Source organism: Cygnus atratus, chromosome 3 (assembly GCF_013377495.2).
Source record: "Cygnus atratus isolate AKBS03 ecotype Queensland, Australia chromosome 3, CAtr_DNAZoo_HiC_assembly, whole genome shotgun sequence".
Lineage (NCBI taxonomy): Eukaryota > Metazoa > Chordata > Aves > Anseriformes > Anatidae > Cygnus > Cygnus atratus.
Genome location: NC_066364.1, coordinates 1,232,080 through 1,260,053, shown reverse-complemented (window position 1 = coordinate 1,260,053; position 27,974 = coordinate 1,232,080). Strand labels below are relative to the sequence as shown.

Below are 27,974 nucleotides of genomic sequence, written 5' to 3'. Positions count from 1 at the left end.
ACCCGGGCAAGGTGGGTGTTGAGGGGTCAGCTCTGCGCATGGCGCGGCTGCCTGTGATCGGGCAGCGGAGTGCTGTGAGGTGACGGCAGCAGGGGGGGGGGGGGGGGATTAAACACAGGAAGCGCCATTAAAAACAGTCAGAAGGTTGCAAAGGGAAGAACAAAGCGAGGAATTAAAGGCTGGTAACATTTGCGTGAGCCAGTAACAAGCCTCGGGTGGGCTCTGAGCCTGGGACTACAGGCCCCAGCGTGCACCGCGCGCTCCCGCCGCCCGGAGGCGACTGCGCTCGCAAGGTACGCCGGGAGTTGGAGTCTTCCTGAGGAAACCGGGCGAACTCTGCTGTCTGATTGGCTGGACGGCGAGTGAGGCGGGCCCAAGGAGGGTCTTGACCAATGGCGATGCGAGGCGGGCTGAGCGGCAAGGAGGTGGGCCAATGGGGCGGGGGGGGCCGGGCGGGCGGGAGAAGCAGCGCGGGTTCGAAGGCGCGGGAGCGTTGGCGGCGGGGTGAGCGCAGCCCTGAGCGGGGGGGGGGGGAGGGGTCTGGGGTCTGGGGTCTGGGGTCTGGGGTCTGGGGTCTGGGGTCTTGGGTCTGGGATCTGGGATCTGGGATCATGGCTCTGGGGGTCTTTGGTCTGGGGTTTGGGGTCTGGGTCCTGGATCAGGGTCTGGATCTTGGGTCGGGGTCAGGGTTTGTGGGTCAGGGTCTGGGGTTTGGGGTCTGGGCTGGGATGTGGGGTCTTGGGTCTGGGGTCTGGGATCACGGGTCTGGGGTCTGGGAACTGGGGTCTAGGAACAGGGTCTGGGGTCTAGGAACTGGGTCTAGGATCATAGGTCTGGGGTCTAGGGTCTGGGTCCGGGGTATAGGACCTGGGTCTGGGGTTTGGGGTCTAGGATCATGGGTCTGGGATCTAGGAACTGGGTCTAGGATCATAGGTTTGGGGTGTAGGATCTGGGTCTGGGGTGTAGGACCAGGGTCGGGTCTGGGGTTTGGGAACTGGGGTCTAGGAACAGGGTCTGAGGTCTAGGAACTGGGTCTAGGATCATCGGTCTGGGATCTAGGGTCTGGGTCTGGGGTCTAGGATCATGGGTCTGGGGTCTAGGAACTGGGTCTAGGATCATAGGTCTGAGGTGTAGGATCTGGGTCTGAGGTTTGGGGTCTGGGGTCTAGAATGATGGGACTGGGGTCTGGGATCATGGGTCTGGGGTCTAGGAACTGGGTAACTGGGTCTAGGATCATGGGTCTTGGTCTGGGGTCTGGGGACTAGGAGCTGGGTCTGGGGTCTAGGAGCTGGGTTTAGGATCATAGGTCTGGGGTGTAGGACCTGGGTCTGAGGTTTGGGGTCTGGTGTCTGGGGTCTAGGAACTGGGTCTAGGATCATAGGTCTGGGGTGTAGGATCTGGGTCTGGGGTTTGGAGTCTAGGATCATGGATCTCGGATCATGGCTCTGGGGGTCTGGGATCATGGGTCTGGGGTCTGGGGTCTGGATCATGGGGGCTAGGATCATAGGTGTGGGGTCTAGGAACTGGGGTCTGAGGTCTAGGATCATAGGTCTGGGAACTGGGGTCTAGGATCATGGGTCTGGGGTCTGGGAACTGGAGTCTGGGGTCTAGGATCATAGGTCTGGGGTCTGGGATCTAGGATCTGGGTCTGGGATCTGGGTCTGGGTCTAGGACCTGGGTCTGAGGTTTGGGGTCTAGGATCCAAGGGTCTGGGGGCTGGATCCGGGTCTAGGACCCGGGTCTGAGGTTTGGGGTCTAGGATCCATGGGGCTGGGGGCTGGATCCAGGTCCGCTGCAGTGCAGAGGCGCGGTGCCCACGCAGGGGGCTCTGAGGGTTGGGGTCCAGGGGCCGTTTGTGAGGAGCTGCCAGCTCCCAGCAGGTCACAGGAGCTGCGCCCTGCGCCCCAGCACTTCGTGACCAGTGAGCGTGAGGCCCCCGTTTGTAGGGGTGTGGGGTTTCTGCGGGGCGCTGTGGCGCGGGGCACGGCCCGTGACGGAGCAGCTCCTGTCGCGCACCGAGTCCCCGAAACCAGGAGAGAAGCCAAGCGCGACGAGCCTTAACGCCAGCAAGCGGCGAGCCCTGAAATCCTCTAAATGCCTGCCGGGCAGCCGGGTTCGGGTACCCGGCAGGGTGGAGGCGGGCGGGGAAACCCCAAAAGTCTGCCCTGAGGTGGTTTAGGGTCCCGGGATGGCAGGGCAGGACGGAGCTCGCGCTCAGCTGCAGCCCAGCCCTGTCATCCTGTCCCCGTCACGCCCGGACTGCTCCCGCTCGGCCTTCCTCTCAGCCCCCCGGTCTCCCTTCCTTCATTACCGATTTCTTCGTTTTTTAACTGCAAAACTTTTTTAACTTCTTTTTTTTTTTTTTACTGTTTTTTTTACACCACTAAAATCGTGTTCTTGTAGGCGCCCCGGTGAAGACATGGCGACTCGCACCCCGCAGAAAAGGAGCCACAGCCCGCCTGACAGGTGCGTTAACCCCTCCTAAATCTTTTATTTTCCTCATAAAATCAATTTAATGCTTTATTTTAAAAATAAAGGAGCCACAGCCCCCCTGACAGGTACATTAACCCCTCCTAAATCTTTTATTTTCCTCATAAAATCAATTTAATGCTTTATTTGAAAATAAAGGAGCCACAGCCCCCCTGACAGGTACGTTAACCCCTCCTAAATTTTTTATTTTCCTCATAAAATCAATTTAATGCTTTATTTTAAAAATAAAGGAGCCACAGCCCCCCTGACAGGTACGTTAACCCCTCCTAAATCTTTTATTTTCCTCATAAAATCAATTTAATGCTTTATTTTAAAAATAAAGGAGCCACAGCCCCCCTGACAGGTGCGTTAACCCCTCCTAAATCTTTTATTTTCCTCATAAAATCAATTTAATGCTTTATTTTAAAAATAAAGGAGCCACAGCCCCCCTGACAGGTACGTTAACCCCTCCTAAATCTTTTATTTTCCTCATAAAATCAATTTAATGCTTTATTTTAAAAATAAAGGAGCCACAGCCCCCCTGACAGGTGCGTTAACCCCTCCTAAATCTTTTATTTTCCTCATAAAATCAATTTAATGCTTTATTTTAAAAATAAAGGAGCCACAGCCCCCCTGACAGGTACGTTAACCCCTCCTAAATCTTTTATTTTCCTCATAAAATCAATTTAATGCTTTATTTTAAAAATAAAGGAGCCACAGCCCCCCTGACAGGTACGTTAACCCCTCCTAAATCTTTTATTTTCCTCATAAAATCAATTTAATGCTTTATTTGAAAATAAAGGAGCCACAGCCCGCCTGACAGGTACGTTAACCCCTCCTAAATCTTTTATTTTCCTCATAAAATCAATTTAATGCTTTATTTTAAAAATAAAGGAGCCACAGCCCCCCTGACAGGTACGTTAACCCCTCCTAAATCTTTTATTTTCCTCATAAAATCAATTTAATGCTTTATTTTAAAAATAAAGGAGCCACAGCCCCCCTGACAGGTACGTTAACCCCTCCTAAATCTTTTATTTTCCTCATAAAATCAATTTAATGCTTTATTTTAAAAATAAAGGAGCCACAGCCCCCCTGACAGGTACGTTAACCCCTCCTAAATCTTTTATTTTCCTCATAAAATCAATTTAATGCTTTATTTTAAAAATAAAGGAGCCACAGCCCCCCTGACAGGTACGTTAACCCCTCCTAAATCTTTTATTTTCCTCATAAAACCAATTTAATGCTTTATTTTAAAAACAAACTAAAGTTTTGCTGCACTTAGGGTAAGTTAGATATCTAAAACCCTCCAAATCTTTTAATGTAAAGTGGAAAAAAAAACCGCTGAGGGTGGTTCTGCACCGCAGTAGCATGGCCCACGTGTGTTATTAGAAATAAACCCCTGATGCTCACAGTTCCTCGTGGAAAAGTCTCCTCCACTTGGAAAGACTTCGGTAAGCACTGCAGAAATACTTAAGAGTCAGCACAAATTATCTGAGTGGCCTACAAGGGTTCCTTTCTTTCATGCATCTAAAAATATATATATTTTTCCCCATGAATTGAGTCACTGGACAAAGGCTGAGCTGTACCTCTGGAGGAACGGATTGTTTCCCACCCTAACCCTGCCAGCTGAACAGGTTTTTTCTCAGGCTCGTCCTGTACCTCCCCCACAAGATATTTCTTGGGGGCAGACTGGGAGCGAGGTTTTCTTACTGAACCAGAAGGCCAAATTCCTGAGATCGGGCGTCAACATTTGCCGAGGAAATGCCTCGCTGCGTTGTGCACCCAGCGAGCGTGGTGCCAGCAGGGGCAGCTGAATGGGTCCTTTATGTAAACGTCCCTCTCCTTCAGGCTGGTTGGTTCAAAAGCTCTTGGTGCAGCACTGACAAGGTTTAGGTTCTGAAAAAGCTCTCAGCATGAGGCTTCAGCACGTGCCTTTCAGAAAGCGGTGTCAAATCTGGAGAGGTTTTCCCTCCCTCACCTTTACCACCCCGCACGTGGCAGCGGTGGACCCACAAAATTTTTCGGGAGCATAAATCCGAGTTGAGAGAGTTGGTCTGAAAGAAACCGGGGCTTTTCTCCTTAGTTGTGGGTAGCGCTAATCGTGTCAGTAGTGCTCCAGAAAGCAAAATGCCTGGAGTTTTAACAAGTTTGGACAGGGAATTGATTTGATGTTTAAAAAAAGCAGAGAGTGGCAAGGCAGTCATGGGTCTTCTGAGATCTGCTTTTGTTAACGGGCACGTACCAGCACAGCAACTCAGCTGAGCAAAACTTAAGGGTTATTTGAGCAAAGCAAGAGCTGGAAAGCTTTTGATCATATATGTGATATTTTCCTTTGCAATTCTTTTTGCAGCACATCCTTAGCCTTTGAGACTCCTGTGCTAAGAGCGGCGGTCGGTTTTATCGACGGGCTGTCGCCGCGCAAGAGATCCAGGAGGCACTGGTGTGGGTCCCAGATAAAATGGTCGCCCGGCTCTGGTGATGAGATGAAGGAAAATGAGGCTGTCCCTGTGAAGCCAGCGCCGTCCAGGAGGCTGGATGTTTCCCCCCTGCAGGCAGCCAGCGTTCCCACTGCTGCGCCCAGGGGGCTCTCCGGTAAATCATCCCCAAAGGCAGCTTCATCCTACAAGCCCGTTGTGCCCGTGGTGTCTTTTTACAGCAAGGAGAAGCGATACCTTACTCTCATCGAGAGGAAACAGCTGAATGAGAACCTCTCTTTTGGGGAGAGGAACGGTGATGAAAATGCCCCGGCTGCGAGCAGGACCGAGAAGATGAACACGAACCTCAGCAGGAACGCGAGCTCCAGGCCAGCCAGGCCTGCAACAGGTACCAAGCACGGCAAAACTGTCCCCAAAACTGTCCCCAAAGCAGTGAAGAAGGTAAAGGCGGACGTCCCACCTCTGAAACCCAGCGTGGAGAAGGAGAACGCTCCCTGCCTGATTAAAAAGAAGATGGATTCGCCCTTCCGCGTCCTCAGCATGACGGTGAAACCAGCTTTGAAGCTCCAGGCGGGGGCGGCGTTCTTCTCTGCCAGGAAGAGGTCGCACTCCAAAAAACCAGCCGGAGACCCCAAATCTCCCCAGGCGCCCCCCAGGGCTGCGCAAGGAAGCGGCCAGGCCACAGCAGGGACAGCTGGCACGTCTCACTCAGCTCCTACAAGCGAAAATCCCAAGGTGGGTGGTACACGGAGCAGGATTTCTGCGCCTCAGAAGGAAGACAAGGAGACCAGGGAGGACTTGAGTCACGGAAAGGAAGAGGGAAGTGCAGCGTGCGAAGGAAAGGCATCCCTGCAGAGCAGGGGGGGCACCCCTGCTGTTCCTTCCCACCCCCCCAAGTCTCCTGCTGCAGAAGACAGCGACACAGAGAACGTGGTAGGTGGTGGTGGCATCGGGACACGTTCAGGTGACGTGTGCTGAGTGAGCTGGCAGTGACGAGCTCCAGTTGTTCAGGCACCAGGGGCTCAGTTAGGAACGTTAGAGGATGTTGCCTGAGGAAGGGCAGCTTCCTTGCACCGTGTTTTTACGAAGGACAATCCATTTCTGGTTCTGAAGGGCCTTTATTTAGGAATTCTTGCTAGTGCAGCCCGTGCCCTAATCAGGAGGCGCTGGCAGGCCTCGGTCTGCTCCGTGGCTGTCTTCCAGCGAGGATTTCTCAGCAGACGCTGCAGGTGCTGGCTCGGAGCTCCCTTCTTCCAGGCAGTGAGAGCAAGTCCCCGTTTCTCATCCCGTTACAAATCAAGTTTCTTTGAGCTGGCCTGTCGGCAGAGCTGAGACCTTTCAGTAGCTCGCTGGAGAGGCGTAAGCAACCTCTCCCCCTTGCTGTGCCAGCAGTGAAAATACTCCTGGTGCCTGATTTAAATGTTGTATGTGTGTTGTTTTTTTTTCTTGTTTTTTAACATAAATCTTGTGCAAACGTCTAGCATTTGCTGGAGTGGTTAAACTTTGCAGTGAGTCTAGCTTATTGCCAACCAGGTAACACTTGCCTCACTTTATTTTTGTTATTTACCAGAGGATTGTTTGGCTCGGGATGCGGATCTTGCTTTCTAGCCTTGATGCTTAGGTGCGAAAGGTAAGGGTGGCACTGGAGCACAGCTCAGAGCAGGTCCCCAAACGACCTGGTGACACCTGGTGGCATTTTTCTTGCCGCGTTCTGGCATCCAAACCGCATGGGAGCAGGAAGGGCACCGGAGTGCTGCCGTGGTGCTTTGCAGTGGGCGCTGAAAGGAAGCAGTGAGCAAGGTGGGAAGCTGTTTTTACAGCACTAATGCGCTTTATATTCCTGTGTTGCTTCAATAAAGGGCAACGTATTCCCCTCTCAGTTCACCCGCGCTACATCAGCAGACCTCTCACATACCTGGCTTGATTGGCGATAGGTTTTTACAACCCAGCGTTAACAAAACCCGAATGGCAGCTTACGGAATCCAACCTTGCACATGCAGGTGAAAAAAAATAACCTGAAAACATTTGATTCTGCTGTGACTGCAGTTTCTGCGTTGGCGAGCTGTTTCTCAGGGGTTCCTCAGAAGCACAGAGCGTTGGAAACACACAAACTCGGTGACTTTGTGGTGCGAAACCAGCACGGCCCAGTGTGGCCTTGATCTGGCTTCACGTTCTGCTAGAGGCAGCTGCTTCACCCGGTGACTGTCCAGGGTTCCTGATGAGATGGGAAATGACGTGGTCGTATGTGAAAAGAGCAGAGTTTAAGGCAAAAATCAGCTTGGCAAACTTTGATTTTAATAGAATTTATGTGCGAGGCTTCCAGAAGCTGTGGAGGTGCACGGCTGTGAGCGGAGAACGGAGCAGAGTCCCTGAAAGGCTAAGCTCAACAAATGATTCAAGTGTCTATAGTTGGTATTTCTTTGGAAACAAACAAAAAAAAAAACCCACACCACAGATCTCTCAACTTCGAACATCTCTGGTTTTAAATAATCACAAGGATTGTTAAAGTACCAAGCGCTTTATTTCCTTTAATTGTAATTTAATTGTCTAATTCTTAAATTATGCAATCGTGCCCTTATCACATCGGGTGTCAGCCTCGAGGGGTGGCAGAAAATGGACGAGGTAAGATTAAGAAAGAGACAACGTTCATTATCAGGCAAGGTAGGACTCTGGTCTTTCTCAAATGCCTACAGCAGACAAAGGCGGAAAAAAATAGTAACAGCATGACACAAGATAGTGAAATTAAATAAAAAAGGAAAATCCTTCGGTATGTTGACTGACAAACTGGGGAACCACTATAGAGAAGTGATTTCTCCAATAATTGTAGAATTCCTCCCTCCCTTTTCATTTTTTTTGATGGATTTGTCCCTTCACACCTAAAACTGTTTCGTTCTGGAGCTGCTTTCTTTAAACTACCCGTTAAAGGTCTGTGGGAGGGAGAGATCTTTTCCCTTTAAACAGGAAATCACTTGGTTAATTTAAATAAAAAAAATCCTACAAGTTTTGAAGGCAAGTCAGCCCTTAATTTGGTCTGTAAGGTGCAATACATCTCAGTGTTTGCAGAGGTGCATAAGGTATTAAAACAGTGCTTGTGCTCCCTGCTCAAGTCACGTTCAGGATGCAGACAGGTCAGTGTTGCATTAATTAGACACCTAAAATAAACTAACACCTAAAACTTTCTTAATATATAGGGAATGTTCTCAGAATTAAGCCTGTGCTAAGGAAGGAACCGTGGCGAAAAATAACCAGGTGTCAACAGACGACAACAACGGCTGGAATAAGACATGACTTTACTTTCTTCTTGCGCCTCGGCAGGGGGTGCTCAAACTGTAGGGGATTTTGTAACTGCTCCCCGAGAGCTGGGAGCTTTCTTTTGACCCTAATAAAATTGTCTTAATTCACAGGGTGGTGATGAAGCCAGTGCTGCCCCAACCCAGGAGTCGGACGACGTTATTCCGCCGAGCCCATCTCCGCACAAAGGGGACAAGGAAGGTAAGCTGGACTGCACCTCTCTTGGCCTCTGACATTTTCTGTAGGGAAACGATGTGGAAGAGGCTTTTTAAGCTCTTTTAAAATACCTGCTGTTCCCCAAGAGCCGCTTTGCTGAATTCCCAGGTTGTGCTGTAGGTTTGTGTTCCAAAAAGCTGGACAGAGACGATGGAGGTGGAGATCTGTGCTCGTGGTACGTAAACTGGATTTTGTCCTGGTACCTAACCTGCCCTTCCTCTTCGCTTTGCTGCTCAGCAAATCCCAGTGAGATTTGGGAAACGACTCTGTTTGAAACCTATTACTGGCTTTTATTTATTTATTCATTTCCCCTCGTCTTCTTGGACTAAGTTACCCCTGATTCTTTCCCCTCTCCTTTTAAACTCTTGACTCTCAGGCATCCGACGTCGTTTGTTTGCTTCCTCCACACCGAGCCCTGTCTCTCCTGGCCAGGCACTCCCCTCGTGCTTCCCCTCATCCTTATTTCACTCTGTTTATTTCCAACCATTTCCAACGTAGGAATGCTTTTCAAATCAATCTCTTACGTGTCCCTATCTGCTAGCTAACATCTACAGGGTTATAAGCATCTATTGATGTTTATTCCTGATGGTGGCCTAGGAAACTCCACTCTGCAATTCTTGTCTTGGCAGTGAATTATTGACAATAATTATCGGAATATGACACTTTTGGCCCTGTCAACTTTCCCCATTTTCTTATAGCAGGTTCACCTAGGCCAAGTTTCCCTGCTAATACAAGGAAATTGTCAGAAATTATAAATTAATTATGAGGCTTTTATTCTTCTCTTGGGAATACCAAGACTGCAAAAGGAAAATATGTTGCTTATGTATATTTGTAAGGCAAAATAATGCATTGGCCTCGACCTCCTGCCTCCCGTTCCAAGCATGCGCTAACGTGTGCCAGTAAGTTTGCAGAGATGTGCAATTTGTGTGGTTTGATCCGAATTTCCTGCCTTCTCCCTTTTACCAATTGTCAGTGTTACCTTTTCTAGCCCCAGCTAGACCCTAGGGTCAACCCAATCCTTGCTAATCCAAAGATGTGTGAATTACCCAAGCGTTTTCTTTCCACAGTGTGGAAGGTCTTACGTCCGTTATGTCTTAATTGAGCTAATGATCTGCTCCCAGCTAATTATTTCATTGATGACCGAACTAAAAAGATGCCTCATGTTGTGTCATGGTCTGACATCTGTTTCCTCTCCAGGTAGCACTCACCTCTGGCTCTTCCTCTCGCAATTATCGAACGCTTTCTTGGCTCTGTGGCTTTCTAGGAGGAGATTATTTTGCATTTTGGTGTTTCTGCTTTCAGCCCTTCGCCTTCCTGATGTGTTTTCCCCGTGGATTTCTATCCCCACCGTGATTCCCTGCGCTTCCAGTGAGCGAAAATCTCCCGATGTAGCCGTGTTTGTCTCTCGCTCCACTCCTTGCGCATCTGGTCTTAATCTGTCGAGGAAAGTTGCCAGCACTCCTGAGCTTATTCCTTTTTTTTTCCCTCTTTATATTTGCTCCACATGGGAACTTATTTGGCTTTGGAACTGTGAACTCTGTTCTCCTGCTGGTCATCATTTCTGTGCTGTGCCCCCTCTTGGCGTCCTGAGGAGCCTCACGCTCTGCTGCTGGCCACGTTTCCGTCTTTGATCCCCACCTTTCTTTCCGAAGGCTCCTGTTTCTGTTTTCTCCACCTGCTCAAAAAGCTGCTGCCGTCACATTCCCCCAGATTGCCTGACATTATTTGTCTTTTGGGACCCTTCCCAAGAAGTGTCTTGGCCCTCTAAGATCCCGCGTTTCTAGGAAATTCAAGGCTTTTTGTTATTTATTGCTGCCTTCTTCATGACTCCTGATCCTTTCCACTTCTGATATTAACAAGAGACGTTTTTATTGTGTCCTGATCCTAGAAAGAACTGGTTTATCTTCACAGCGTGTTTTTTGGAGGCTGTCAGTTCCAATTTTCTGCTTAGGCACTTCCTTATGTTTCTGTGATTATCGAGAAGTCTCTGTCTGTTAGCGAATGCAGTCAAAAAATGAGAGCAGAAAGCAGTCGAGCACTTAAACTGTGTATACTGGAGGGGAAATACTCCTGATTAATAATTTGATGAGTTGTGCTTACTGAAATTGTCTTTGCTAAATTCTCATAAAACGCGCAGAGCGTGAGCTGTAACCCAGTGCTAAGTCTGTGGCTTCCCAGCTTCTCTGCGCTGAACAGCCTACAAGCTCAGGCTGCCGTAGCCAAACTAATGGAAAATGAGAAACCTGTGCTTGATTAACTCTATTAATAGCCAAAGAAACACTACCGTAGCAGAAACTTCTGCTGGATGTGACTGTTCCTAATTCCAAACATCAGGGGAAAGCTCAGGGTGGCCCGATCAGCGTCAGCCAAATGTCGTGAAGGGGAGGACGTGCGGGCACCACTCGTGAACAAAACTTGTATGTATTGCGACAGCGACAGCTTCTTGGTAATCCTAAAACCTCTTGTCTGTAGGGTTCAAATCCGTGTCACTTTGAAGTCTCGTTGGTGCTTGGGTTCCTGTTTCCATGCCTCGACGTGTGCTGCACCTGAAGATGACCAAGCCACAATAACTTCCCTTGTCTTTTCCAGCTTCATCTTCAAATGCCATGGTCTACCCCATATTCAGTGCTCTCCCGACAAGCAAGAAGAGGTATGTTAATCGTCTTCCCAGGAGAAGTTAATCTTCTTCCCAGAAGCGTCGTATCTGCAGAAAAACAGTTTTTATATGTTTACATACGAATAGATATTTATATAGACACCCACTCATTCTCAGAACAGTAGCTTGGCTTTCTGTCTTTGTGCACTGAGACAAGAGAAATCGGCCTTGTAAGGTCTGGGAGGTTTTTTTCTTGTTGTTTTTTTTGTTTTGCTTAAGGGAAGGCAAGACAAAAAATGGTGCATTGGTTTAGGTGGCTGCTAGGCTGAGAATAAGGAAATACGCATTTGTTTACTCTCCATAGTACATTTAACTTGTGAATTTACATATAGTTTTGAGCTGATAGGATTCGCTTTTGGAACTATAAAGGAAATAAAGGTTTTCTCTTAACTGTTATTAATGATAAAATCATTAGAAAGAGGTTGGACAGTTTCGGGATATGTTCATCACTAAGAATGGCACAGCATTAGTGTTGTTCGGGCTGCCTAAAGGGTTTTAATTTATTTCTTTATTCATATGATTTCTATCTCTGTGGCTGGAGTTCCCATAACAGCAGTGACTTTCGGTCTCTGTGCTGGCTGTTCGTCAGAGACCCGCGACAACACCAGCTCTTGCTCTGATTTGGGACCAGGGTTGTCCAAACAAAGCGTTTGTGCTCAGACACCCGAACCCTGGGCTGCACCAGCAGCAGCGGGGCCAGCGGGGCGAGGGAGGGGATTGTCCCCCTCTGCTCTGCTCTCGTGAGACCCCACCTGGAGCCCTGCGCTCAGGCTCTGGGGCCCCCAGCACCAGAAGGACAGGGAAATATTAGAAGTTTGCCTTCTGGATTTGTCAAAAGCACGCTTTCCTTGCTAAATCCCATACAGGCGCTGTGCCTCCTACCTTCCTGGTGAGGTGTAGCTGTCCTAAGTGATGTCCCTGCTTCTGAATAGCTTCTTTCTTCAATTAATTTCCTGCTGCACCCTAAGGCTTGTCGTGGAAGAAGACTTCTCTTCCCATGCAAGAACCAGAGATGCGAATCCCTCTTCCCTACTGAATCAACTTCTTGATACGTTTTGTTAATAATAGAAATACTCTGAGCCTAGGTTATTGTGACCGTACAAAAATCAAGAACAACAACAACAAAAACCTTTAAGGTTCCTTATAAACGAGCCAAAACAAACCTTCCAAAGCTTGCTGCTGCTGCAGTGCTCTGCCACGGAGAAGTGTTGAAAGCGAGCTCTGACTGCAATATTTGCTCTGCTTCCTCGTGTGGTTTCCAAATACCTCCCGTGGCAGAGGGGGAGCGCTGGGATCTGGAAATGCTGCTGTTTGTGATTAACGGGGGATCAGCCGTGGATTTCCAGTCGTCTCTGGGGAAGCTGATGAGCTCAAATTTTTCCTATCCAAAGTCTCTGCTTTGGAAATTCTCTTTAGGATCGAAATCTGTGAAGTTGTTTGGTGTATCTCTAAATTAGCTCCACGTTAAGGGTCGCTGCACGACAATTTCCCCCTTTAAAATTGCTCGAGAAATGCCTCCTTCTGAGCAGAAGCCTAAAGGTAAGGCTAGAAAAAACACCACTATCAACAATTTTAACAGTGCTCGTTCCCTGTAGCTCAAGCCCACGTCACAAACTGATAAATTCATGGAAAGCCTCCCTGTCTGGATCGCCAGCCCTGGGAAAAACGTGTCTCAGCCTCGCTCCAGCCCACTCCCCTCTAAGGGTTTTCCCAAAACGCTGCCGAAAGGTGCTGGCCTGAGGGGCTGGGGGTGGAACAGGAGCTGAGAGAAGCAGGCTTGGGAGCCCGGAGGGGTTGGGGCCAAGCTGTGGTGGGGCTCAGCCGGGCTTCTACACCTGGATCAGAACCAGGACGAGATGCTCTGGGGGTAGCTGGGGTCCAGTTTTTCCTTTTCTTCCCTCGAGGAGGGTGTTGCTGGTGCCGTGTGCGTGCTGCAGTCAGCCTTCCTTGCAGAGCAGAGCACTCGAAGCCGTGTAAGAGGACCCCAGGTGAAGGTGCTCGTGCTGCTGAGGCTGGCAGAACGCGGCCCTGGTGCTCGTCGTGTCGCCCTGCCCAGAAATCAGCTCGGACCACGCGTCCCGAGGGGCCGCATGTGTAAGGTTGACCTTCGCGTGGAGCGACTAACCGACATCTCTCTGAAACGATTTTCAGGACGCAGCCTGCTCTGGACGATCTGAGTTCTCCGTTCGGATCCAGCCCAGCCGCGAAAGCAGCTCCCGGCGTGCAGAAGAGCAAGAAGGCGAAGGAGCTGTGCTCCAGGGACCAGATGATCATCGTAAGGCTCCCCTGGGGCGCGCTGGATCCTTGGGGTGGCTTGGTGGCGGGGCTGAGGAGAGGAGGGATGGGCTGAGGGTAACCAACAAGCAGATTTCCTTACACGTAAACCTCCTACAGGCCCCACGGGCTGCTGTAACGGGGCCGTGGTTAATGGATTTACCTCCGTGCTCGGGCAGAGCAGTAGCAGGAGGTGGGAAATGCCTCCTCCTGGTTCCTGTGGGGCTGACGCCTTGTTACCGGTTAGGAATTCGAGAGATTTGTGGAACATAAACAAAAACAAAAAGGGAAGCTCAGTCAGGGTATGTATGGATGCTGCAGGAGTGGGTTTGGCTGGATAATTTGCCTTTCCCACAACCTCCCAGCCTGCTGTGTGTCACGGTGAGGGGCAGTCAAACGTTTGCCTGTTTCAGGAGCCCTGCTGAGGGCTTTCCCTGAAACAGTTTTAGCGAAGGTGAAAGCGTTCAACAAGGCGACAGATACAACAGATCCGGAACAGCTGTTGATAAATAACGCCGATATATAACAGTGCTAGGGAAATGCTGTCCTGGGTGTTCCTCACCAAGAGGTGAAGGCGCAGAGCTTACCAAGGGGTCCCTGTCTCGGAGGAGGAGAAGCACAGCTCACGACTGCCTCTGCTAGGACCAGCCTCTTCCTTCTCCCTCCCGACTCTTTTCTAACATTCCTCGCACTTTATCTAACTGATACTAACACTAACTCTCTTTCCTAACGCTTTTTCCACATTTTCCTTTTCCTTTGGGTCCTAACCCTATGCGTTCCCCCCTACCCACCCCCAGGGGGTGACACTTAGCATGATTTGGGTGAAGAGCCGAGTACTGCAGCCACAAACATTCAACACAACTTGTACAGGAGGCCGGCAGAAGCAGGTACCCAGCTCCCCCTTGCCCCAGGCCGGTGCTGAGCAGTGACACGAGCCACCCTGCCTGCTCTCCGCCCTTCCCAAGTGGATCCAGCCCAGGACTGCGCCCACAGCAGCAGACGGTGGCAGGACTGGGACCGACGGAGAGCCGGGCACGCCGTTAAGCAGTGGCTGCCTGTCGGCAGCTGCACGTCTGCCTTCCTGCTGTCGCCTTCAGGACGGAGGGAGAGGGGACAGATGGCAGGTGCTGCGGGACAGGGGGACACCCACGGGGGGACGTGGGGAAGGGAGAGCAGCTGCCGCAGGAGCGCCCGTGCAGGGAAATAAGCCAAACCCTCAACAAGCGAGGCCTCGGTGCATGTCACTGCTGAGCAACCTGCTGGTTGCACAGCTGGCGTCCGGTTCCTTTTCTCCCTCTCCCTGTGCTCTGACAGAGCTATGAAAATGTTGGTGGTTTGTTTTCTTTTTTTTTAAGAGAACCAGCAGAAAATGCTACATGGTTTTCCTTTGTTTTCGTGGTGCCCTTTTACATTGTTGACACAGAATGTCGCTGAGCCGTCTGCTTCGAGGCTCGTTCCAAATAATGCATTCGTTGTGTCCTTTGAGTGATTTTATGCTATGTAGCCTTGAATGTTCTGCAAACAAGCAAAAGCTTGTGCTCCTCTTCCGACGTTCAGATGAAACCAAATATTTGAAACCTTGCTCATTGTTGCTACAACCAATTCCCACCCTCATTCCTGAGGCCGAGCGTGGTTTTTGAACCTGAGCACGCAGGATCCACGCTTAGCCATCTGCCTTTCTCCCCAGGATGCCGGTCAAAAGCATTTCGGTGCCGTCGTTTGCAAGTCGTGCGGCATGATCTACACAGCTGCCAGCCCCGAGGACGAAGCCCAGCACGTCCAGCACCACGAGAGGTTCCTCGAGGGACTGCGCTACGTGGTAAGGGCCGTGGCAGCGGCTGTCCGAGCTGACGGACGCGGTGCGTGTCCAGGTGGTGCGGCGAGACAGCTGCAGGCAAATATTTTGTCACCCGAGAGTGAGGTTAGCGTGCGAGTTATGCGCAGTTCCAGCAAATGGTTTGATGGACGGGACTTGACTTTATTCCCGCAAGCCAAGGTGGGTCAGGTTACAGCTCCGTCTGCCAAGGTCGGCGCTGAATCACTTCCCCTCTTGCTGAACCGCTAACTCGGGTGGTTTTTTCTCCCCCCTCTGTGGCAGGGCTGGAAGAAAGAGCGGGTTGTGGCGGAGTTCTGGGATGGGAAAATCGTATTGATCCTTCCAGCTGACCCGAAGTACGCAGTCAAGAAGGTACAAGTCTGTTTGTTTTGGGGGTTGTGCTGCGGATGAGTCTTCTGCTGGCTCCGATCCCCGGAGCGCGTCAGCGCGCGACCAAACATCCCCTGGCAGCGCGCGGGGCGAGCCGCGGGGCTCAGCGGGGTCACGGCAGCTCGGGCGTGAGCGAATCCGGGTCGCTGTGGGTGCACATCCCAGCCCTGCCTCCCGCGTTTTGTCCCTAAATGACCAGCACAAGCTGGGCTCTCCAGTCCCTGGGGCTGGGGTGAGAGGGAGGTGTGCTCTGCAAGAAGATGCGAGCGAGAGCCTGTTCTTGGTGCTAGCTGTGCAGGCAGAGGAAACGGCTGCTCTGTCAGAGGGCTCTTGGTAAATGGGGAAGCATTTCTGTTTAAAAATAGCACCTGAAGAGTTGATTTTTAGCACCTGAGACCTGATTTTGTTTGTTTTTTTAAAAAAAAAAAAACACAAGAAAACTGCCAGACTTGCTGCAGTGAGAGCCGCTGGCATCACGCGAAGTTGCAAAGCATTTTGTGGCTGCTTCGTGAAGCCTGACCTTGTGTGAGCACGGGGTTATTTGAGGGAAGTGAGCCCCTTCCGGAGGGGTTTTGTGCTGAGCTGAAGAATTGTGTTACTAATGCATCTCTCATTTTTTTCTTAGGCCGAAGACGTGCGAGAGATTGTAGATAACGAACTGGGATTTAAGCAAGTTGCACTGAGCTGCCCAGCCGAGACCAAAACGTACCTGTTTGTGTCCAACGAGAAGATGATTGTCGGGTGCCTCGTGGCTGAGTCAATCAAACAGGTATGATTTGTGAATTACTGGGAAGGGGGGAAAATCGCAGGCTAATAACGCGCTGGAAATCCCGTCCTTGCACAGGAGAGGGAAGAACAAAATTAAGGAAAAGCTCGTGCTCGTATCCGTGGGAGCTGTTTGCACAGCTGATAACAGAGCAGGATGCCACTTGAAGTGCTGACTTCGGTCGTGGTCTGCCCTGTGAAGACCCCCCCCCCCCCTGCGGGGGTCCCAGGGGGTGGACGCAGCAGCTCCACTCCCCCCTTTGTCCCTGCAGGCGTTCCGGGTGCTGGCCGAGCCGGTGGCTGCGCGGTCCCTGGGGCAGGACCCGCTGCAGCAGCACCGCGCTTGGCGCTGCTCCACGCAGCCCGAGCCCGCCGTCTGCGGCGTCAGCAGGATCTGGGTGTTCGGCCTGGCCCGCAGGAAGGGCGTCGCGCGCCGCATGGTGGACGTGGTCAGGTACGGGCAGCACGGAGAGGACTACGGCGGGTTGGGGCGGTGATATTCTCAGAGAGGGAACGATGATCACAGCAAGAAGCGTTAGAAGCAGGTCTAAAGCCGTCAGCTCCTATTGCTGAGCACACCTGGAATCCCCTCGTCCTAGTGCAGGGTTATCAGGTGGGCAGATACTATACGTGTGTATAAATATTTATTATTTAAATAACGTGTATTTGAAGTCTGACACAAGTGTTGGCCAAGCTAAAGCCGGAACGCACAGCTACACGGAGTGGATTTTCCAAGCAGGAAGCGCGCTGGTTAGGAAAGAGGTTTTTATTCTCTTACTGGACAAGTGGACGGCCCAAACACTTTTCCAAGCAGGAAATTCTGAGCTTTTCAAGTGCGTTTGGCTCTGAGCAGGCTAGGAGGACGTCCCCCATCTGTCTGAAACCTGCCTCCAGGTTGAGCTTGATGGCTGCCCGCGAGCCTGTCGTACTTTGTATCTAGTAATATGTAATACCTGCTCACTGTATATAGAAATACGCATATAAAGTGTATGCATACATATACGTATGTATTTGTAAACATATAACCAGATGCTATTACATCTGGAGCTCAGTATTCTGAAAGATCATCAGCCGATGCTGTTTCCCTTGCCTCCTGAGCTGCCAGTAGCTGTGTACACCTCCTCCTTTGGCACAGTGATGTTTTCTGTCCGTGCTAGGATTACATTATCTTTCGTACTAACCTCAGAACACCTCCTGGTTCCTGAAGCCAGGATCCAGGAGGGCAAACTGCCTCCTCGAGGCCTTCCTCTCTGGAGTGAGAGCAAGGCTTAAGAAGCGACAGCTCCCAGCAGCGAGGGCTGGGCTACCCGCTGGAGTCGGCTAAAAGGAGCCAGCTCCTTGCAGCGTGCTGACAGCTCTCTTCTTTCCTGCAGGAGCACGTTCATGTACGGCAGCTACCTGAGCACGGAGGAAATCGCCTTCTCCGACCCCACCCCGGACGGCAAGCTGTTTGCAACGAAGTACTGCCAAACGCCCAACTTCCTCGTCTACAACTTCGTTTACGGCAATTGATTCGACTTGGTTGTTACAAGTTGAGGGGAGTTTAAATCAGCTAAGCTAACTCGTTGTTATTAAAATAACACTCTGATGCTAGTGCCTGGCTGAACGCTGGTTTCCTGCTGACCGCTAGCTCTTCATCCTGGGAGCGAGCTGGGGGAAGGCCTCACTGTCTGTACAGGGTTGTGTTAGGGTGTGGGACCTGCTGTGAAACTGAGGAAGCGGAGGCTTGCTTGGGTTGCAGATAATCCTCCTGAAACTCAAATTTATTGCAAGTAACTTCATTTCTTTAAGAGTTTTAACTAATATAAAGGGGGCTGCTTTCTCCCCCAGGTGTGGGTGTTTAACCCCGAGCTCTGCGCTGCTTTGGCCTTGCTGCAGCAGGGGAGCATCGGGCAGCTCACGGGTGGCCGAGGAGCGGAGCTTGATGTGCACTGTGCAGGCTGCAAGCTGCTTGGAATTAGATCCTGAACGTGCAGGAGATGAATGTAAAGGGCTTGGCTGGGGCAGAGGCCCTGGCACAGGCAGCCACTGAATGTATGCACGCGGCAGGGAGCACGAGCTGGGTTTAAGCAGTTGGCTCGGGGCAGGATCTTTCTCAGCCTCCGCTGTATAAGGTCTGGAACCTTCACGGTGTGGTGCGTGGGGAGCTGTCACTGCCTGCTCAATAAACTGTGTGAAACGCCGGTGCTCGGGCTCGTTTCTGTGCGCGGAGGAGAAAGGGAAACATTGCCAAAGCTCTCCTAGAGACTTCAGAGGAGGCAGCGGTGGCTAAAACAGCAGCCAGGGGCTGCCTACGGGAACAGGACCAGCACCTTACAGCTGCCCCCTCTTCTCCAGCCCTTTCCTAAACCAAGAAGCCTGGTGCTGAGCCGTTCCCCTGGGGGTGCTGCCCACCCACACCCCTTTCAGAAGAGCTCTCCAGGGCTCCACCTGTGCCTGGCAGGCACGTCCCCACCCCGGTGCCGGCCTGGAGAGGAAAAAAAAAGCACCCCTTGCACACCGGGTTAGAGAACAAATTACTTTCAACATCCGTCACAAACATCAACCAGAGACAGGGTTAAGTTAAACACCGACAGGGAAGGTTCTTAAACAACTACCAGGACGCTTAAGAAACGCCTCTCCGGGGCATTGCACGGAGCATGGAGCTTATCAAAGACTTAAGTGCTCAGAACCAGAGCGAGCTCCGGTCACCTCGGGCACATCCTTAAACTAGTGCCAAAACGGGCTACTGCTTAACGCGTTTAGGCTCTTAACAGAGAGCAGGTTTCACAAACTAGGAGGGCACACACTACGGGAACGGCCTCACTCCTCTGCGTGGAGGCCCTGAGCTCTGGCAGCAGCACCGCGGAGCTCAGCACCACCCCAGGGCTCAGCTGCCCCTACAAGGGAGCCGGGGCCGTCACTGCGGGGGCAGGCTCGCTTCCAGGGCTGCCACGATGTGAGCGGCCGAGGGGCGCTTCTGCGGCTCCTCGCTGGTGCAGATGGAGAAGAGCTCGATCACGTGCTGGTAGGACGGGTCCAGCTCCTCCATGTTCAGGGCTGGCCGCGTTCCCAGGGCTGCGTAGTACGCCTCCTCGTCGAAGTCGTCTTCGTCAAAGGACTCATCTGGCCAAGAGGAGAAGCACGTGAGGAAGGGCGCAGCGCTTGTGCTGCGAGCTCTACCCACTCCCATGGGCTCCGGCAGCCCTCAGACCCCAACTTCCTCCCTGTTCTCTAAATAGGGATTAGGAAAGAAGGTGCTGGACTCAGGCCCTCGCTCCCTGGGGCTGCCCCATCTCCACCTGAGGCTGCACCCATCTCACTTCTCCCAGCAGAACAAACCCGAGTCACCACTGCAGAGCTGGCTGGAGGAAAGGCTGCAGCCAGGAGCCACCGACGCCAGGAACGTGAGCAAAATGCCCCGGGGCTGCAGACGGCTAAAATCCAAGTCTGTGGGGCGAAGGCTGCAGCAAGCAGAGCTTCCCCTGCCCAGCCCGCACCATTTTAGCTCCGGGTACAGCGCTGCCCCATCAGCCGCCTCCGAACATGTTTGCTGTGCCCAGGCAGGGCCGTGTGGGGCTGTAGCTGCGCTACCGAGCTGGCTGTAGCCTATCTTTTCCAGCAGGCTCAGCTGCCTCAAATACCCACGCGCAATTCAAGCAGGAGGTCCCGGTAAGGTTTCCTGGCCCCATCATTTCAGCGTCATCCCAACAGCATCCACCACAGGCACGGCGTGGCAGATTGCTCCCACGCTGCCGTGAGGGCAGGGGATGCTGAGCGTGCTGCCGGGCTCCTGGAGGCACAGCGGCGAGGCTCGGGGACACCTTTTAAACCCACCCCCTGAGCAGGGAACCACGCTGACGGGAATCTGAGGAGCAGCTGAATTTCGAGGAGCTCTCTCCGTCTGTGCTGAAGCTCTTACAAAGCTCTGGTTTGCAACGATTACTTGCGATCGTTCATCGCCTTCTTGTTTAGACTTACAAAGCCAAACAGCTGAAAACAGCCCAGGCACGTGCACGAACAGATGATGGCTCTGCCAGGCACCCGCTGCAGGACAGCGCAAGGCGGTGCTGAGCACGGTGCTGGGCACGTCTGTGCTGCAGCGAGCTCCCAGGGAAGCGAGGCAGCTTCGGAGCAGACTGTTCAGAGCAAAACAGGGGCAGACAGGGCACTCGTTCTCCTCCTTCCCTCAAAGAGCACCCAAGAACAGCTCAGATGGATTCAGACCGACTACGGCATCGTCGGGTTTTTGGCTGGCGCAGGCAGAAATGTTTGTAAGACTTTTATATGGCACCCGGGGGAGACCCAGCATTTTGGTGGTGCTGCCATGGACCGGAAAAGCCAATCCTGCAAAGCGAGCACCTTCCAGAAATGCTTTGCCCTCCAGCAAACGTGGCAGCAAGGCACGGAAACAAACCTTCGTCGTCGGTGCCGCTGCCCAGGTTGAGGTGGGGCACGGACAGGGTCATCATCTCCCAGAGAGTCAGCCCGAAAGCGAAGATGTCGGCCTTGTCGGTGATCACGCCGTCGTCCTGCAGAGCCTCCTTGGGCTTCCAGGGCTCGGTGCCGATGTAGTACACCTCCGGGTCGCTCACTGGAAGGAACCAACATTGTCTGGGTGTCTACCGGGACTTAGAGCAAGGGGTTGAGCCTGGCTCAAGCGTGCCGAAGCTGTCACAGGATGAGGTCTTCCAGGGACCCGAGCCTGCTTTTCTTTCACATCCCTGCAGTCTCGGGTTCCCTGTAACCTGCGACTTGCTCTGCTCAGCACCTGACGGTGCGGAACTAAAGCGTGACTGCGGGTCCTGCAGAGTCCTCTGCGGGAGCAGGCTTCAGCGAGAGAAGAGCTGAAGGTCAGAGCTGTGCTCTGCAGCTTAACCCTACTGCAAGGCACCCCGCAGCCACGAAGAGGCGAGGAATCACCAGTTTTACCCCGTCGTTTCCCCCTCTCAGCTCAGTGCCCCTGGGGAAGAAGCAGGACCGTGGTGAGGGCACCCACAGCTCAGCTCTGCCCTTCCCTCCCTCCCATGCTGGGGGACAACGTGGGACAAAGCCACCCCCTGGCGCTCACTGGGCTCCGTCAGCCTCCACCACCACGGTGCCAGCCCCGCAGTTTTGCTTAGTTTGCTCCCCCACAGATCAAATTCTCACCGCTCTGTTCAATTTGACACCTCCGTGATCTCGACTGGCCTTGGGAGAGCCGAAACGCTCCCCCTCAGCCTGAAATCAGGCCGGGTGCCTCTTTGTGCCCCCTCGCATGCCCCAGCTTGGCCAGCACAGTTACAGGCAGCTTCCACCACATGCGAGCCACATTTCCCCACTTTCCCAACAAACTCCTGGGCTTCCAGCAGCCTCAGCTGCTCAAGAACCGATCCTGCAGCGCCCATCTTCAGAGCCCTGCCTGTAACGAGAAGTGAATACTGAAATCCCAACGCTTCACAGGCTGCTGCCTTAATCCTTGGCTGCCACACGGCTCGGGGCAGCATCCTCTGTGACTCCTCAGGACCAGGAGGCCAAGCCAAAATCGGGGCTGGATGGAGAGAACCCTTAAATCTGCCCCGAAACCAGCACTTTAACCACGCTCCTTTCTGGGAGACCGCGCCGGGGCTCTGCCTCCAGCTCGCTCGCTCCTTATACAAGGGAACAGCTCCTAATAAAAAATGTAATAGAGCAGCTTTGTAAGTTACGAGGCTGCTGCAGGCCCGAGCACTGGGTAAAGCAGCAGAGAGAAGCATTCCTGTAATTAACCCAAACACGTTCCTGCTGTCCACAGCCAAGCCGCGACGCCGTTAGCCATCTGCTTCTCGTTCACATGAGGTCTTTATAACACTTGTGCTCGGCTCCTGCTTCCTTCCAGCCCCACGAGAAAGATTCGTTTGCTTTTTTTTTCTCTGGCAAGAGCATCGCCTCCGCGGAGTGAGAGCAGCAGGGCCCGGCCCGGCCTCCCCAGCACAACGGGAAGGGCACGAGGCAGGCAGGAGACAGACCTGGACCATCCGGAGAGCTCCTTCGCCCACGGGCAGGGTGAGCCACTAACCAGCAACTCTCGGAGGACCCAGGAGCATCCGTGCCGCCCCCGGAGCCTCCAAGCATCCAGGCGCCCTCCCCAGCCCCACCTACCCGTCATGTTCTCGTCCAGGGGCAGGGAGACTCCCACGTCGCAGATCTTCACGGCTTCGAAGTCGCCTTTAATGACCACGTTTGAAGACTTGATATCCCCGTGGAGCAGCTTCTTGTCGTTGTGAAGATACTGGGAGGCAGAGAGAAGCAGTTCACGCCCACCCGCAGGTATGTGTAACCACGCAGAGACCCGAGGAGCCATCGGATTTAGAGAACAAAGCGCCAAACTCTTCGTGTTTAACGTTAAAACCTCAGGGATGGGTTAGCACCCGCCTGCAACGTGCCCAAGGCACAGGGCAGGCTGTTCCACTCTGCTTTTGGAGGCTTTCGGTGCAAGGCTGCGTCGATTGCCTTGGGCAGCCTCTAGGAACCAACCCTCGAAAGCCCACGCCAACTTACTGCAGGAGCTCAGAGCTGTGTCTCTGCAGCAGCAGCAGCAGCACGGGACGCCCTGCCACAGCTGGGGAAGCCCGGGCTTTACTCCGAGCACTGGCACGACCCAGGTGAGGTTTAGAAGCAGCTCTCCGAGCTGCGCTGGCCTTCAGACAAAGCCCCGATGTTCGCAGCCCTCGGAGTCGCCTCTTCCCCGAGCTCGCAGCCCCAGCAGCTCAGCCAGGGGAGGTACGCAAGCGGCACCAGCTGGCAGCAGCGAGCATCACCTAACGCTGTCCCTGCCAGGAGCGGCGTCCTGCAGCCACCCAGCGCAGCCAGCGGGATGCAGGGAGCCCAGTTCGCCCCTGGCAGCGAGCAGGGCCCCAGGGGAGGGCAGCTCCAAGCCAGCAGCGCGGTCACAGCCCTGTCACTTGGGGCATTACTTTGAGGCAGGCTTCGCAGCGCAGCCGGCCTGAGCCTGAGCCTGCCCAGCGCCCTGGCAGAACACAAACCAAACCCACCGAGGGCTTGTAGGAAACCCCGCGGCATCTGCTCTCCGTCCGCCGGCCCCCTCCCACGCGGAATCCGTTCGTTTTTCCAGCGTCACCGGTACCTACGGCCCCACGCGGGGCGGCCACAGGCAGCGTTAAACGTACCTTCAGCCCCCTCGCCATGCTCAGGGCCACTTTGAGGATGGTGGCGGCGGGGAAGGGGCCCAGGCGAGCCGTGTTCCTTTCCTCGATTAAGTCGCCGAGGGATTTTTCCCCTCCGTACTCCATGGCGAGACACATGCTTCCGTCGTTGGCCTCGGTGAAGGCGCGGTAACCTTCCGACAAGATCACAGTTGTCAGAGAGACGGAGCAGGCACCGGCATTTCTGTGTGCTGGGGGCTGCCGCGGATTCACCCCCAGGGGCCCCGGTGGCTTTGTGGGGTGGCTCCTGCAGAGGTGACACCCCAGGAGCGTCCGTGGGGACCTGCGTGGCGCCGGGCGGGGGCGCGAGCCCCGGACCTCGGGCACCGAGCGAGGGGAGCTCCCTCAGGCACCTCCCCGCTCAGCTTCGCGCTCCCCAGCAGGGCACGGGAGGCCCGGGGGGGGGGTTTGCCCCGATCCTCAGGGGACGGAGAACCAGAAGAAGCAGGGAGCGCAGCGGATTCGCGGCACTGACACCTGGAGATGAGGAGCCGGGGAGGGGGACGGCGAGCAGGGGATGCTTGGGAACACCGGGGCCATCTCTAAAGCAAGGCTAAGTCTTCCTCCCTCCGCTTTTTCCTCCTGCCTGTGAACGGGTGGGGCTCTACGCGGCAGAGCTTTGGCGCCGCAGCGGAAAATCTTATCCTGTAAATGATTTACAGCAACTTCTTTTTTTTTTTTTTTAAAAAAAAAAAGAAAAACGAAGCGTTTACAACAGGGAAGGTCGAGACTGTCTTTCTGTCTGTAAATTCCCGCCAGAAGCGAGACGCCGTTTTAGGGCTGCAAAGTTCCTGGTAGCTCGCGGCGCTCGATGCACAAGCGGCCACTCGGAGACAGTTCAAAGCCCCCCCCCCCCCCGCCTCGGGCGGATAATTTAATATTAGTAATTTAATCAGGCGCCGCAGGGGGCGCGCCGGGGGCTCACCCACGATGTTCGGGTGCTGGAGGCTCTTCAGGATCTTGGCCTCGTCGTTCAGCCTCTGCTGGTAGAGGCTCTGCTGGTTCCTGTTGCACTTGGGGTTGATTTTCTTCACAGCCCACGGGGAGCGAGATAAACCCCGGGGGGACCTGCACGGGGAAACACCCCCCCCCCGCCCCCCCACATCGCTCGGTGGAGGAGCTGCTGCTTCGGAGAGCGCCTGCCTTCCGATTTACGGGATTTAAACAAAAAGGGGCAGCCTGGGCCGGGGGCAGGGGTCGTGCCCACAGCACCGGGGTGTGTGTGTGGGGGGGGGACTCTGAGAGCCCCAAACCGTTTTGGGATTCGATGAGCACGAGCCCCCCCCGCCCCCCCGCCAGCTCAGCCGTACCTCTTCATCAGGTAGACGTTCACCCCGGTGCCGTACCCGAGCTTCTGCATGAAGGGGGAGGCCGGGATGGTGACGGAAGCCGAGCCCGGATCTGGGAAGAAAACAAACAAAAAAAAAAACAAAAAAAAAAAAACCCAAGTCCGCCAGCGGCCACGCGCCGAGGAGGAGGCAGCAGCACCTCCGTACCCACCCCCCCACCCCCCAAAAAAAAAAAAACAACCCCAAAAACCGGCTTCAGGCGGCGGCACCGACTCGAGGCACGGCCAAAACGCCTGCAAGAGAGCCCCGCCAGGGCGCCGCAGCACTCGGCGCCGTGCCGGTGACTCGGCACCGTTACCCCCCGGGTCGGCGTCGCTGCGCCAAACGGAAAATCAGGCTTTCCTTCGCGGGCGTCGATTTTTTTATTTATTTATTTATTTGCCTTTTTTTTTTTTTTTAAACGTCCTCACCGCTTACGCCCGGACGTAAACTCACCGACCAACCAGCCCGGGCATCCTCGGTGCTTGCGCCTGAGTGTAACTCACCCGGCTTCTCCTTGCGCTCCACGTTGTTTTGGGACCTGAGGGCTTCCATCGCTGCGAAGCCAGCGCTACAAAGGGGAGCGGAGGATTTACTACGCGGCCGCCAGCAGCCTGAGGAGGGGCCCTCTGCTACCGCTTGGCCCCCTACTACTCTGCGGGCCTCCTACTACTCTGTGGGCCCCTAACTACTACTATTCTGCGGGCCTCCTACTTACTACTCTGAGGGCCCCCTACTACTATTTGGCCCCCACTACTCCGTGGGCCCCCTACTACTTCTCGGGCCCCTACTACTACTACTCTGCAGGCCCCCTATTACCCTGTGGGCCTCCTACAACTACTTCACAGCCCCCCTACTACTACACATCCCGCTACTACACCACAACCCCCCTACTACTACTCCTCAGCCCTCCTACTACTACACGCCCCACTACTACTCCACAGCCCCCTACTACTCCTCGGCCCCCCTACTACTACACATCCCACTACTACTCCACAGCCCCCCTACTACTACTCCTCAGGCCCCTACTACTAGATGCCTCATAACTACTTCATAGCCCCCCACTACTACTCAAGCCCCTACTACTACTGCTACTACACAGCCCCCATACTACTACTCCTGGGGCCCGCTACTACTCCACACCCCCCTACTACTACTCCTTGGGCCCCCTACTACCACACACTCCACTACTACAACTCAGACCCCCACTACTCCACAGCCCCCTACTACTCCTCGGGCCCCTACTACTACTCCTCAGTCCCCTACTACTACTCCTTGGGCCTCCTAATACTACACACCCGGCTACTACAACTCCTCAGGCCTCCTAATACTACACACCCCGCTACTACAACTCCTCGGGCCCCCTACTACTACACACCCCGCTACTACCCCACAGCCCCCCACTACTCCTCGGGCCCCTACTACTACTACTGCGCAGCCCCCCTACTACTACTCAGGCCCCTACTACTACGCATCCCCTTACTACTCCGCAGCCCCCCTACTACTCGAGCCCCTACTACTACACATCCCCTTACTACTCCGCAGCCCCCCTACTACTACTACTCGAGCCCCCTACCACCACACACCCCGCTAACACTCCGCAGCCCCCTACTACTACTCGAGCCCCTACTACTACTACTCCACACCCCCTACTACTACTCCACACCCCGCTACTACTCCTCAGCCCCCTACTACTCCGCGGGCCCCTGCCCCTACTACTAGTAGTAGTAGTAGTACTCCACCTACCCGCTGCCGTTGCCGTTTGAATGCTGCGCGCGCGGGAGCCCCGCCCCCCGACACGCCCCTCCCCCTACGGCGGCCGCGGGCGGCCAAAATACTTCAGGACGCGGCGCTGGGGGGGGGGGGGGGGCGGAGCCTGGGCGTGGTCTGAGGGGTGGGTGGGCGGGGCTTGGCTGGGTGGGCGGGCCCGAGCGGGGTGGGCGGGGCCTGTGGGGGCTCTGGGGGTCCCTGGGGTTTGGGGGGGGGGGCTCTGGGGGTGCAGTGGGGCCTGGGGGGGGGCTCCACGGGGACCTGGGCCCTTGGGGGGGGGCTCTGTGGGGTCCCCTGGCATTGCAGGGGGGGGCTCTGGGGTGTGGGGGGGTCTCCATGGGGTCCCCAATTCCCTGGGGGGGTCTCCATGGGGTTCCCAATGTCCTGGGGGGGGTCTCCATGGGGTCCCCAATTCCCTGGGGGGGTCTCCATGGGGTTCCCAATGTCCTGGGGGGGGTCTCCATGGGGTCCCCAATTCCCTGGGGGGGTCTCCATGGGGTCCCCAAGGCCCGGGGGGGGGGGGTCTCTGTGGGGTCCCCAACCCTCGGGGTGCCAGACCCAAATCGGGGTGCTGCCGGGGGGGGGGCAGCAGCTCCCCAGCCCCGGGGGGGTGTCGGGGTCCGGACGCGGGGTGCCCTGGCCTGCTGCAGCCCCCCCCCCCGCACCCCCTAGCCTGCCCTGCCATCCCATCAGGGACCCCCCCCCACAATGGGACCCCCCCCCCCTCCCAACCCTCACCCCACCGCCCGGGGCCGTCCCCGTGCAGGAAACACCAGGGCTGTTTTCACGTTTTTCCCTCGTTTTCCCACAAATTTGGGCCAAACCCCAATTTCAACAGCCGGGGGGGTTCCAGGGGGCCACGAGGCCTCCCTGCTGCCCCGTCCCGCACCCCTCCCTCACATTTTGGGGTCAGCGTCCAGCCCCCTCCTGCATCCTCTGCCCCCCCAGACCCTGCGACCCGCGGCCCCCAAGGGACAGGGCTGGGACGGTTGGGGCGAAGGTTTTTGGGGGGGGGGGGTCCCCTGGTTGGAGACCCCCCAAACCAGGCCTTTATCAACACCCCCCCCAGCCCCCCCGCCCAGCCCCAGGAAATTTCGGCACCGCGGGGCAGCTCTGGGGGCTGCCCCCCCCCCACGTTCCCGTGGTTGGCCCCTTGCGTTCCCCGATGATCCAAAAAACCGGATTAAATCCCAGAAATAAGCGGGAAGGAGGAGTTTTACCACGGGGGGGGGGGGGGAAGCGCAGGAGGGAGCTTTGAGCCTCGCTGCCTCCGGGGAGCCGTGCGAGGAGGCACGGGGGGCACACCCCCCCCACCCCCCCCCACCCCCGCACCCCCCCCCCCAACCTTTGCTTCAAAACCAAGTTTTGGGGCAGCGCCGCTGGGGGGGGGGGGGGATAATA

General features: G+C 54.6%; 2 protein-coding genes across 5 annotated transcripts; one reads left to right on the top strand and one right to left on the bottom strand.

Moving 5' to 3' along the window:
• Positions 1–16: 16 nt before the first annotated feature.
• ESCO2 (establishment of sister chromatid cohesion N-acetyltransferase 2) lies at positions 17–18,495 on the top strand. Of its 3 annotated transcripts, none has more exons than XM_035568339.2 (11): positions 17–425; positions 2,404–2,466; positions 4,820–5,837; positions 8,309–8,396; positions 11,001–11,061; positions 13,219–13,342; positions 15,029–15,160; positions 15,440–15,529; positions 16,173–16,316; positions 16,585–16,766; positions 17,686–18,495. In XM_035568339.2, the coding sequence occupies exons 2-11, from the start codon at positions 2,420–2,422 to the stop codon at positions 17,822–17,824; spliced, it is 2,025 nt and encodes a 674-aa protein (XP_035424232.1). In that variant the 5' UTR covers positions 17–425; positions 2,404–2,419; the 3' UTR covers positions 17,825–18,495. The 3 variants fall into 3 exon arrangements, with proteins under 3 accessions (XP_035424232.1, XP_035424229.1, XP_035424231.1); XM_035568336.2 differs by having other exon boundaries at positions 37–425; positions 15,029–15,337; XM_035568338.2 differs by lacking the exon at positions 17–425 and adding an exon at positions 449–504.
• A 317-nt stretch (positions 18,496–18,812) lies between these two features.
• PBK (PDZ binding kinase) lies at positions 18,813–26,606 on the bottom strand. Of its 2 annotated transcripts, none has more exons than XM_035568340.2 (8): positions 26,550–26,606; positions 25,310–25,374; positions 24,786–24,876; positions 24,401–24,543; positions 23,440–23,609; positions 22,412–22,541; positions 20,709–20,885; positions 18,813–19,417 (listed from the first exon to the last, which is right to left on the bottom strand). In XM_035568340.2, exons 2-8 carry the CDS (start codon positions 25,356–25,358, stop codon positions 19,212–19,214), a joined length of 966 nt encoding a protein of 321 aa, XP_035424233.1. In that variant the 5' UTR covers positions 25,359–25,374; positions 26,550–26,606; the 3' UTR covers positions 18,813–19,211. The 2 variants fall into 2 exon arrangements, with proteins under 2 accessions (XP_035424233.1, XP_035424234.1); XM_035568341.2 differs by having other exon boundaries at positions 24,401–24,480.
• Between the last annotated feature and the right edge of the window lie 1,368 nt (positions 26,607–27,974).

Excerpts from the sequence above, each read along its gene's own strand:
- ESCO2 (XM_035568336.2), top strand. The coding sequence starts at position 2,420 with ATGGCGACTCGCACCCCGCAGAAAAGGAGCCACAGCCCGCCTGACAG. Across the intron at positions 2,467-4,819 it reads AGCCACAGCCCGCCTGACAG|CACATCCTTAGCCTTTGAGA; the intron begins GTGCGTTAACCC and ends TTCTTTTTGCAG. Across the intron at positions 11,062-13,218 it reads CTCCCGACAAGCAAGAAGAG|GACGCAGCCTGCTCTGGACG; the intron begins GTATGTTAATCG and ends AACGATTTTCAG.
- PBK (XM_035568340.2), bottom strand. The coding sequence starts at position 25,358 with ATGGAAGCCCTCAGGTCCCAAAACAACGTGGAGCGCAAGGAGAAGCCG. Across the intron at positions 23,610-24,400 it reads CCAGCACCCGAACATCGTGG|GTTACCGCGCCTTCACCGAG; the intron begins GTGAGCCCCCGG and ends TCTTGTCGGAAG. Across the intron at positions 22,542-23,439 it reads GCATGGCGAGGGGGCTGAAG|TATCTTCACAACGACAAGAA; the intron begins GTACGTTTAACG and ends TCTGCCTCCCAG.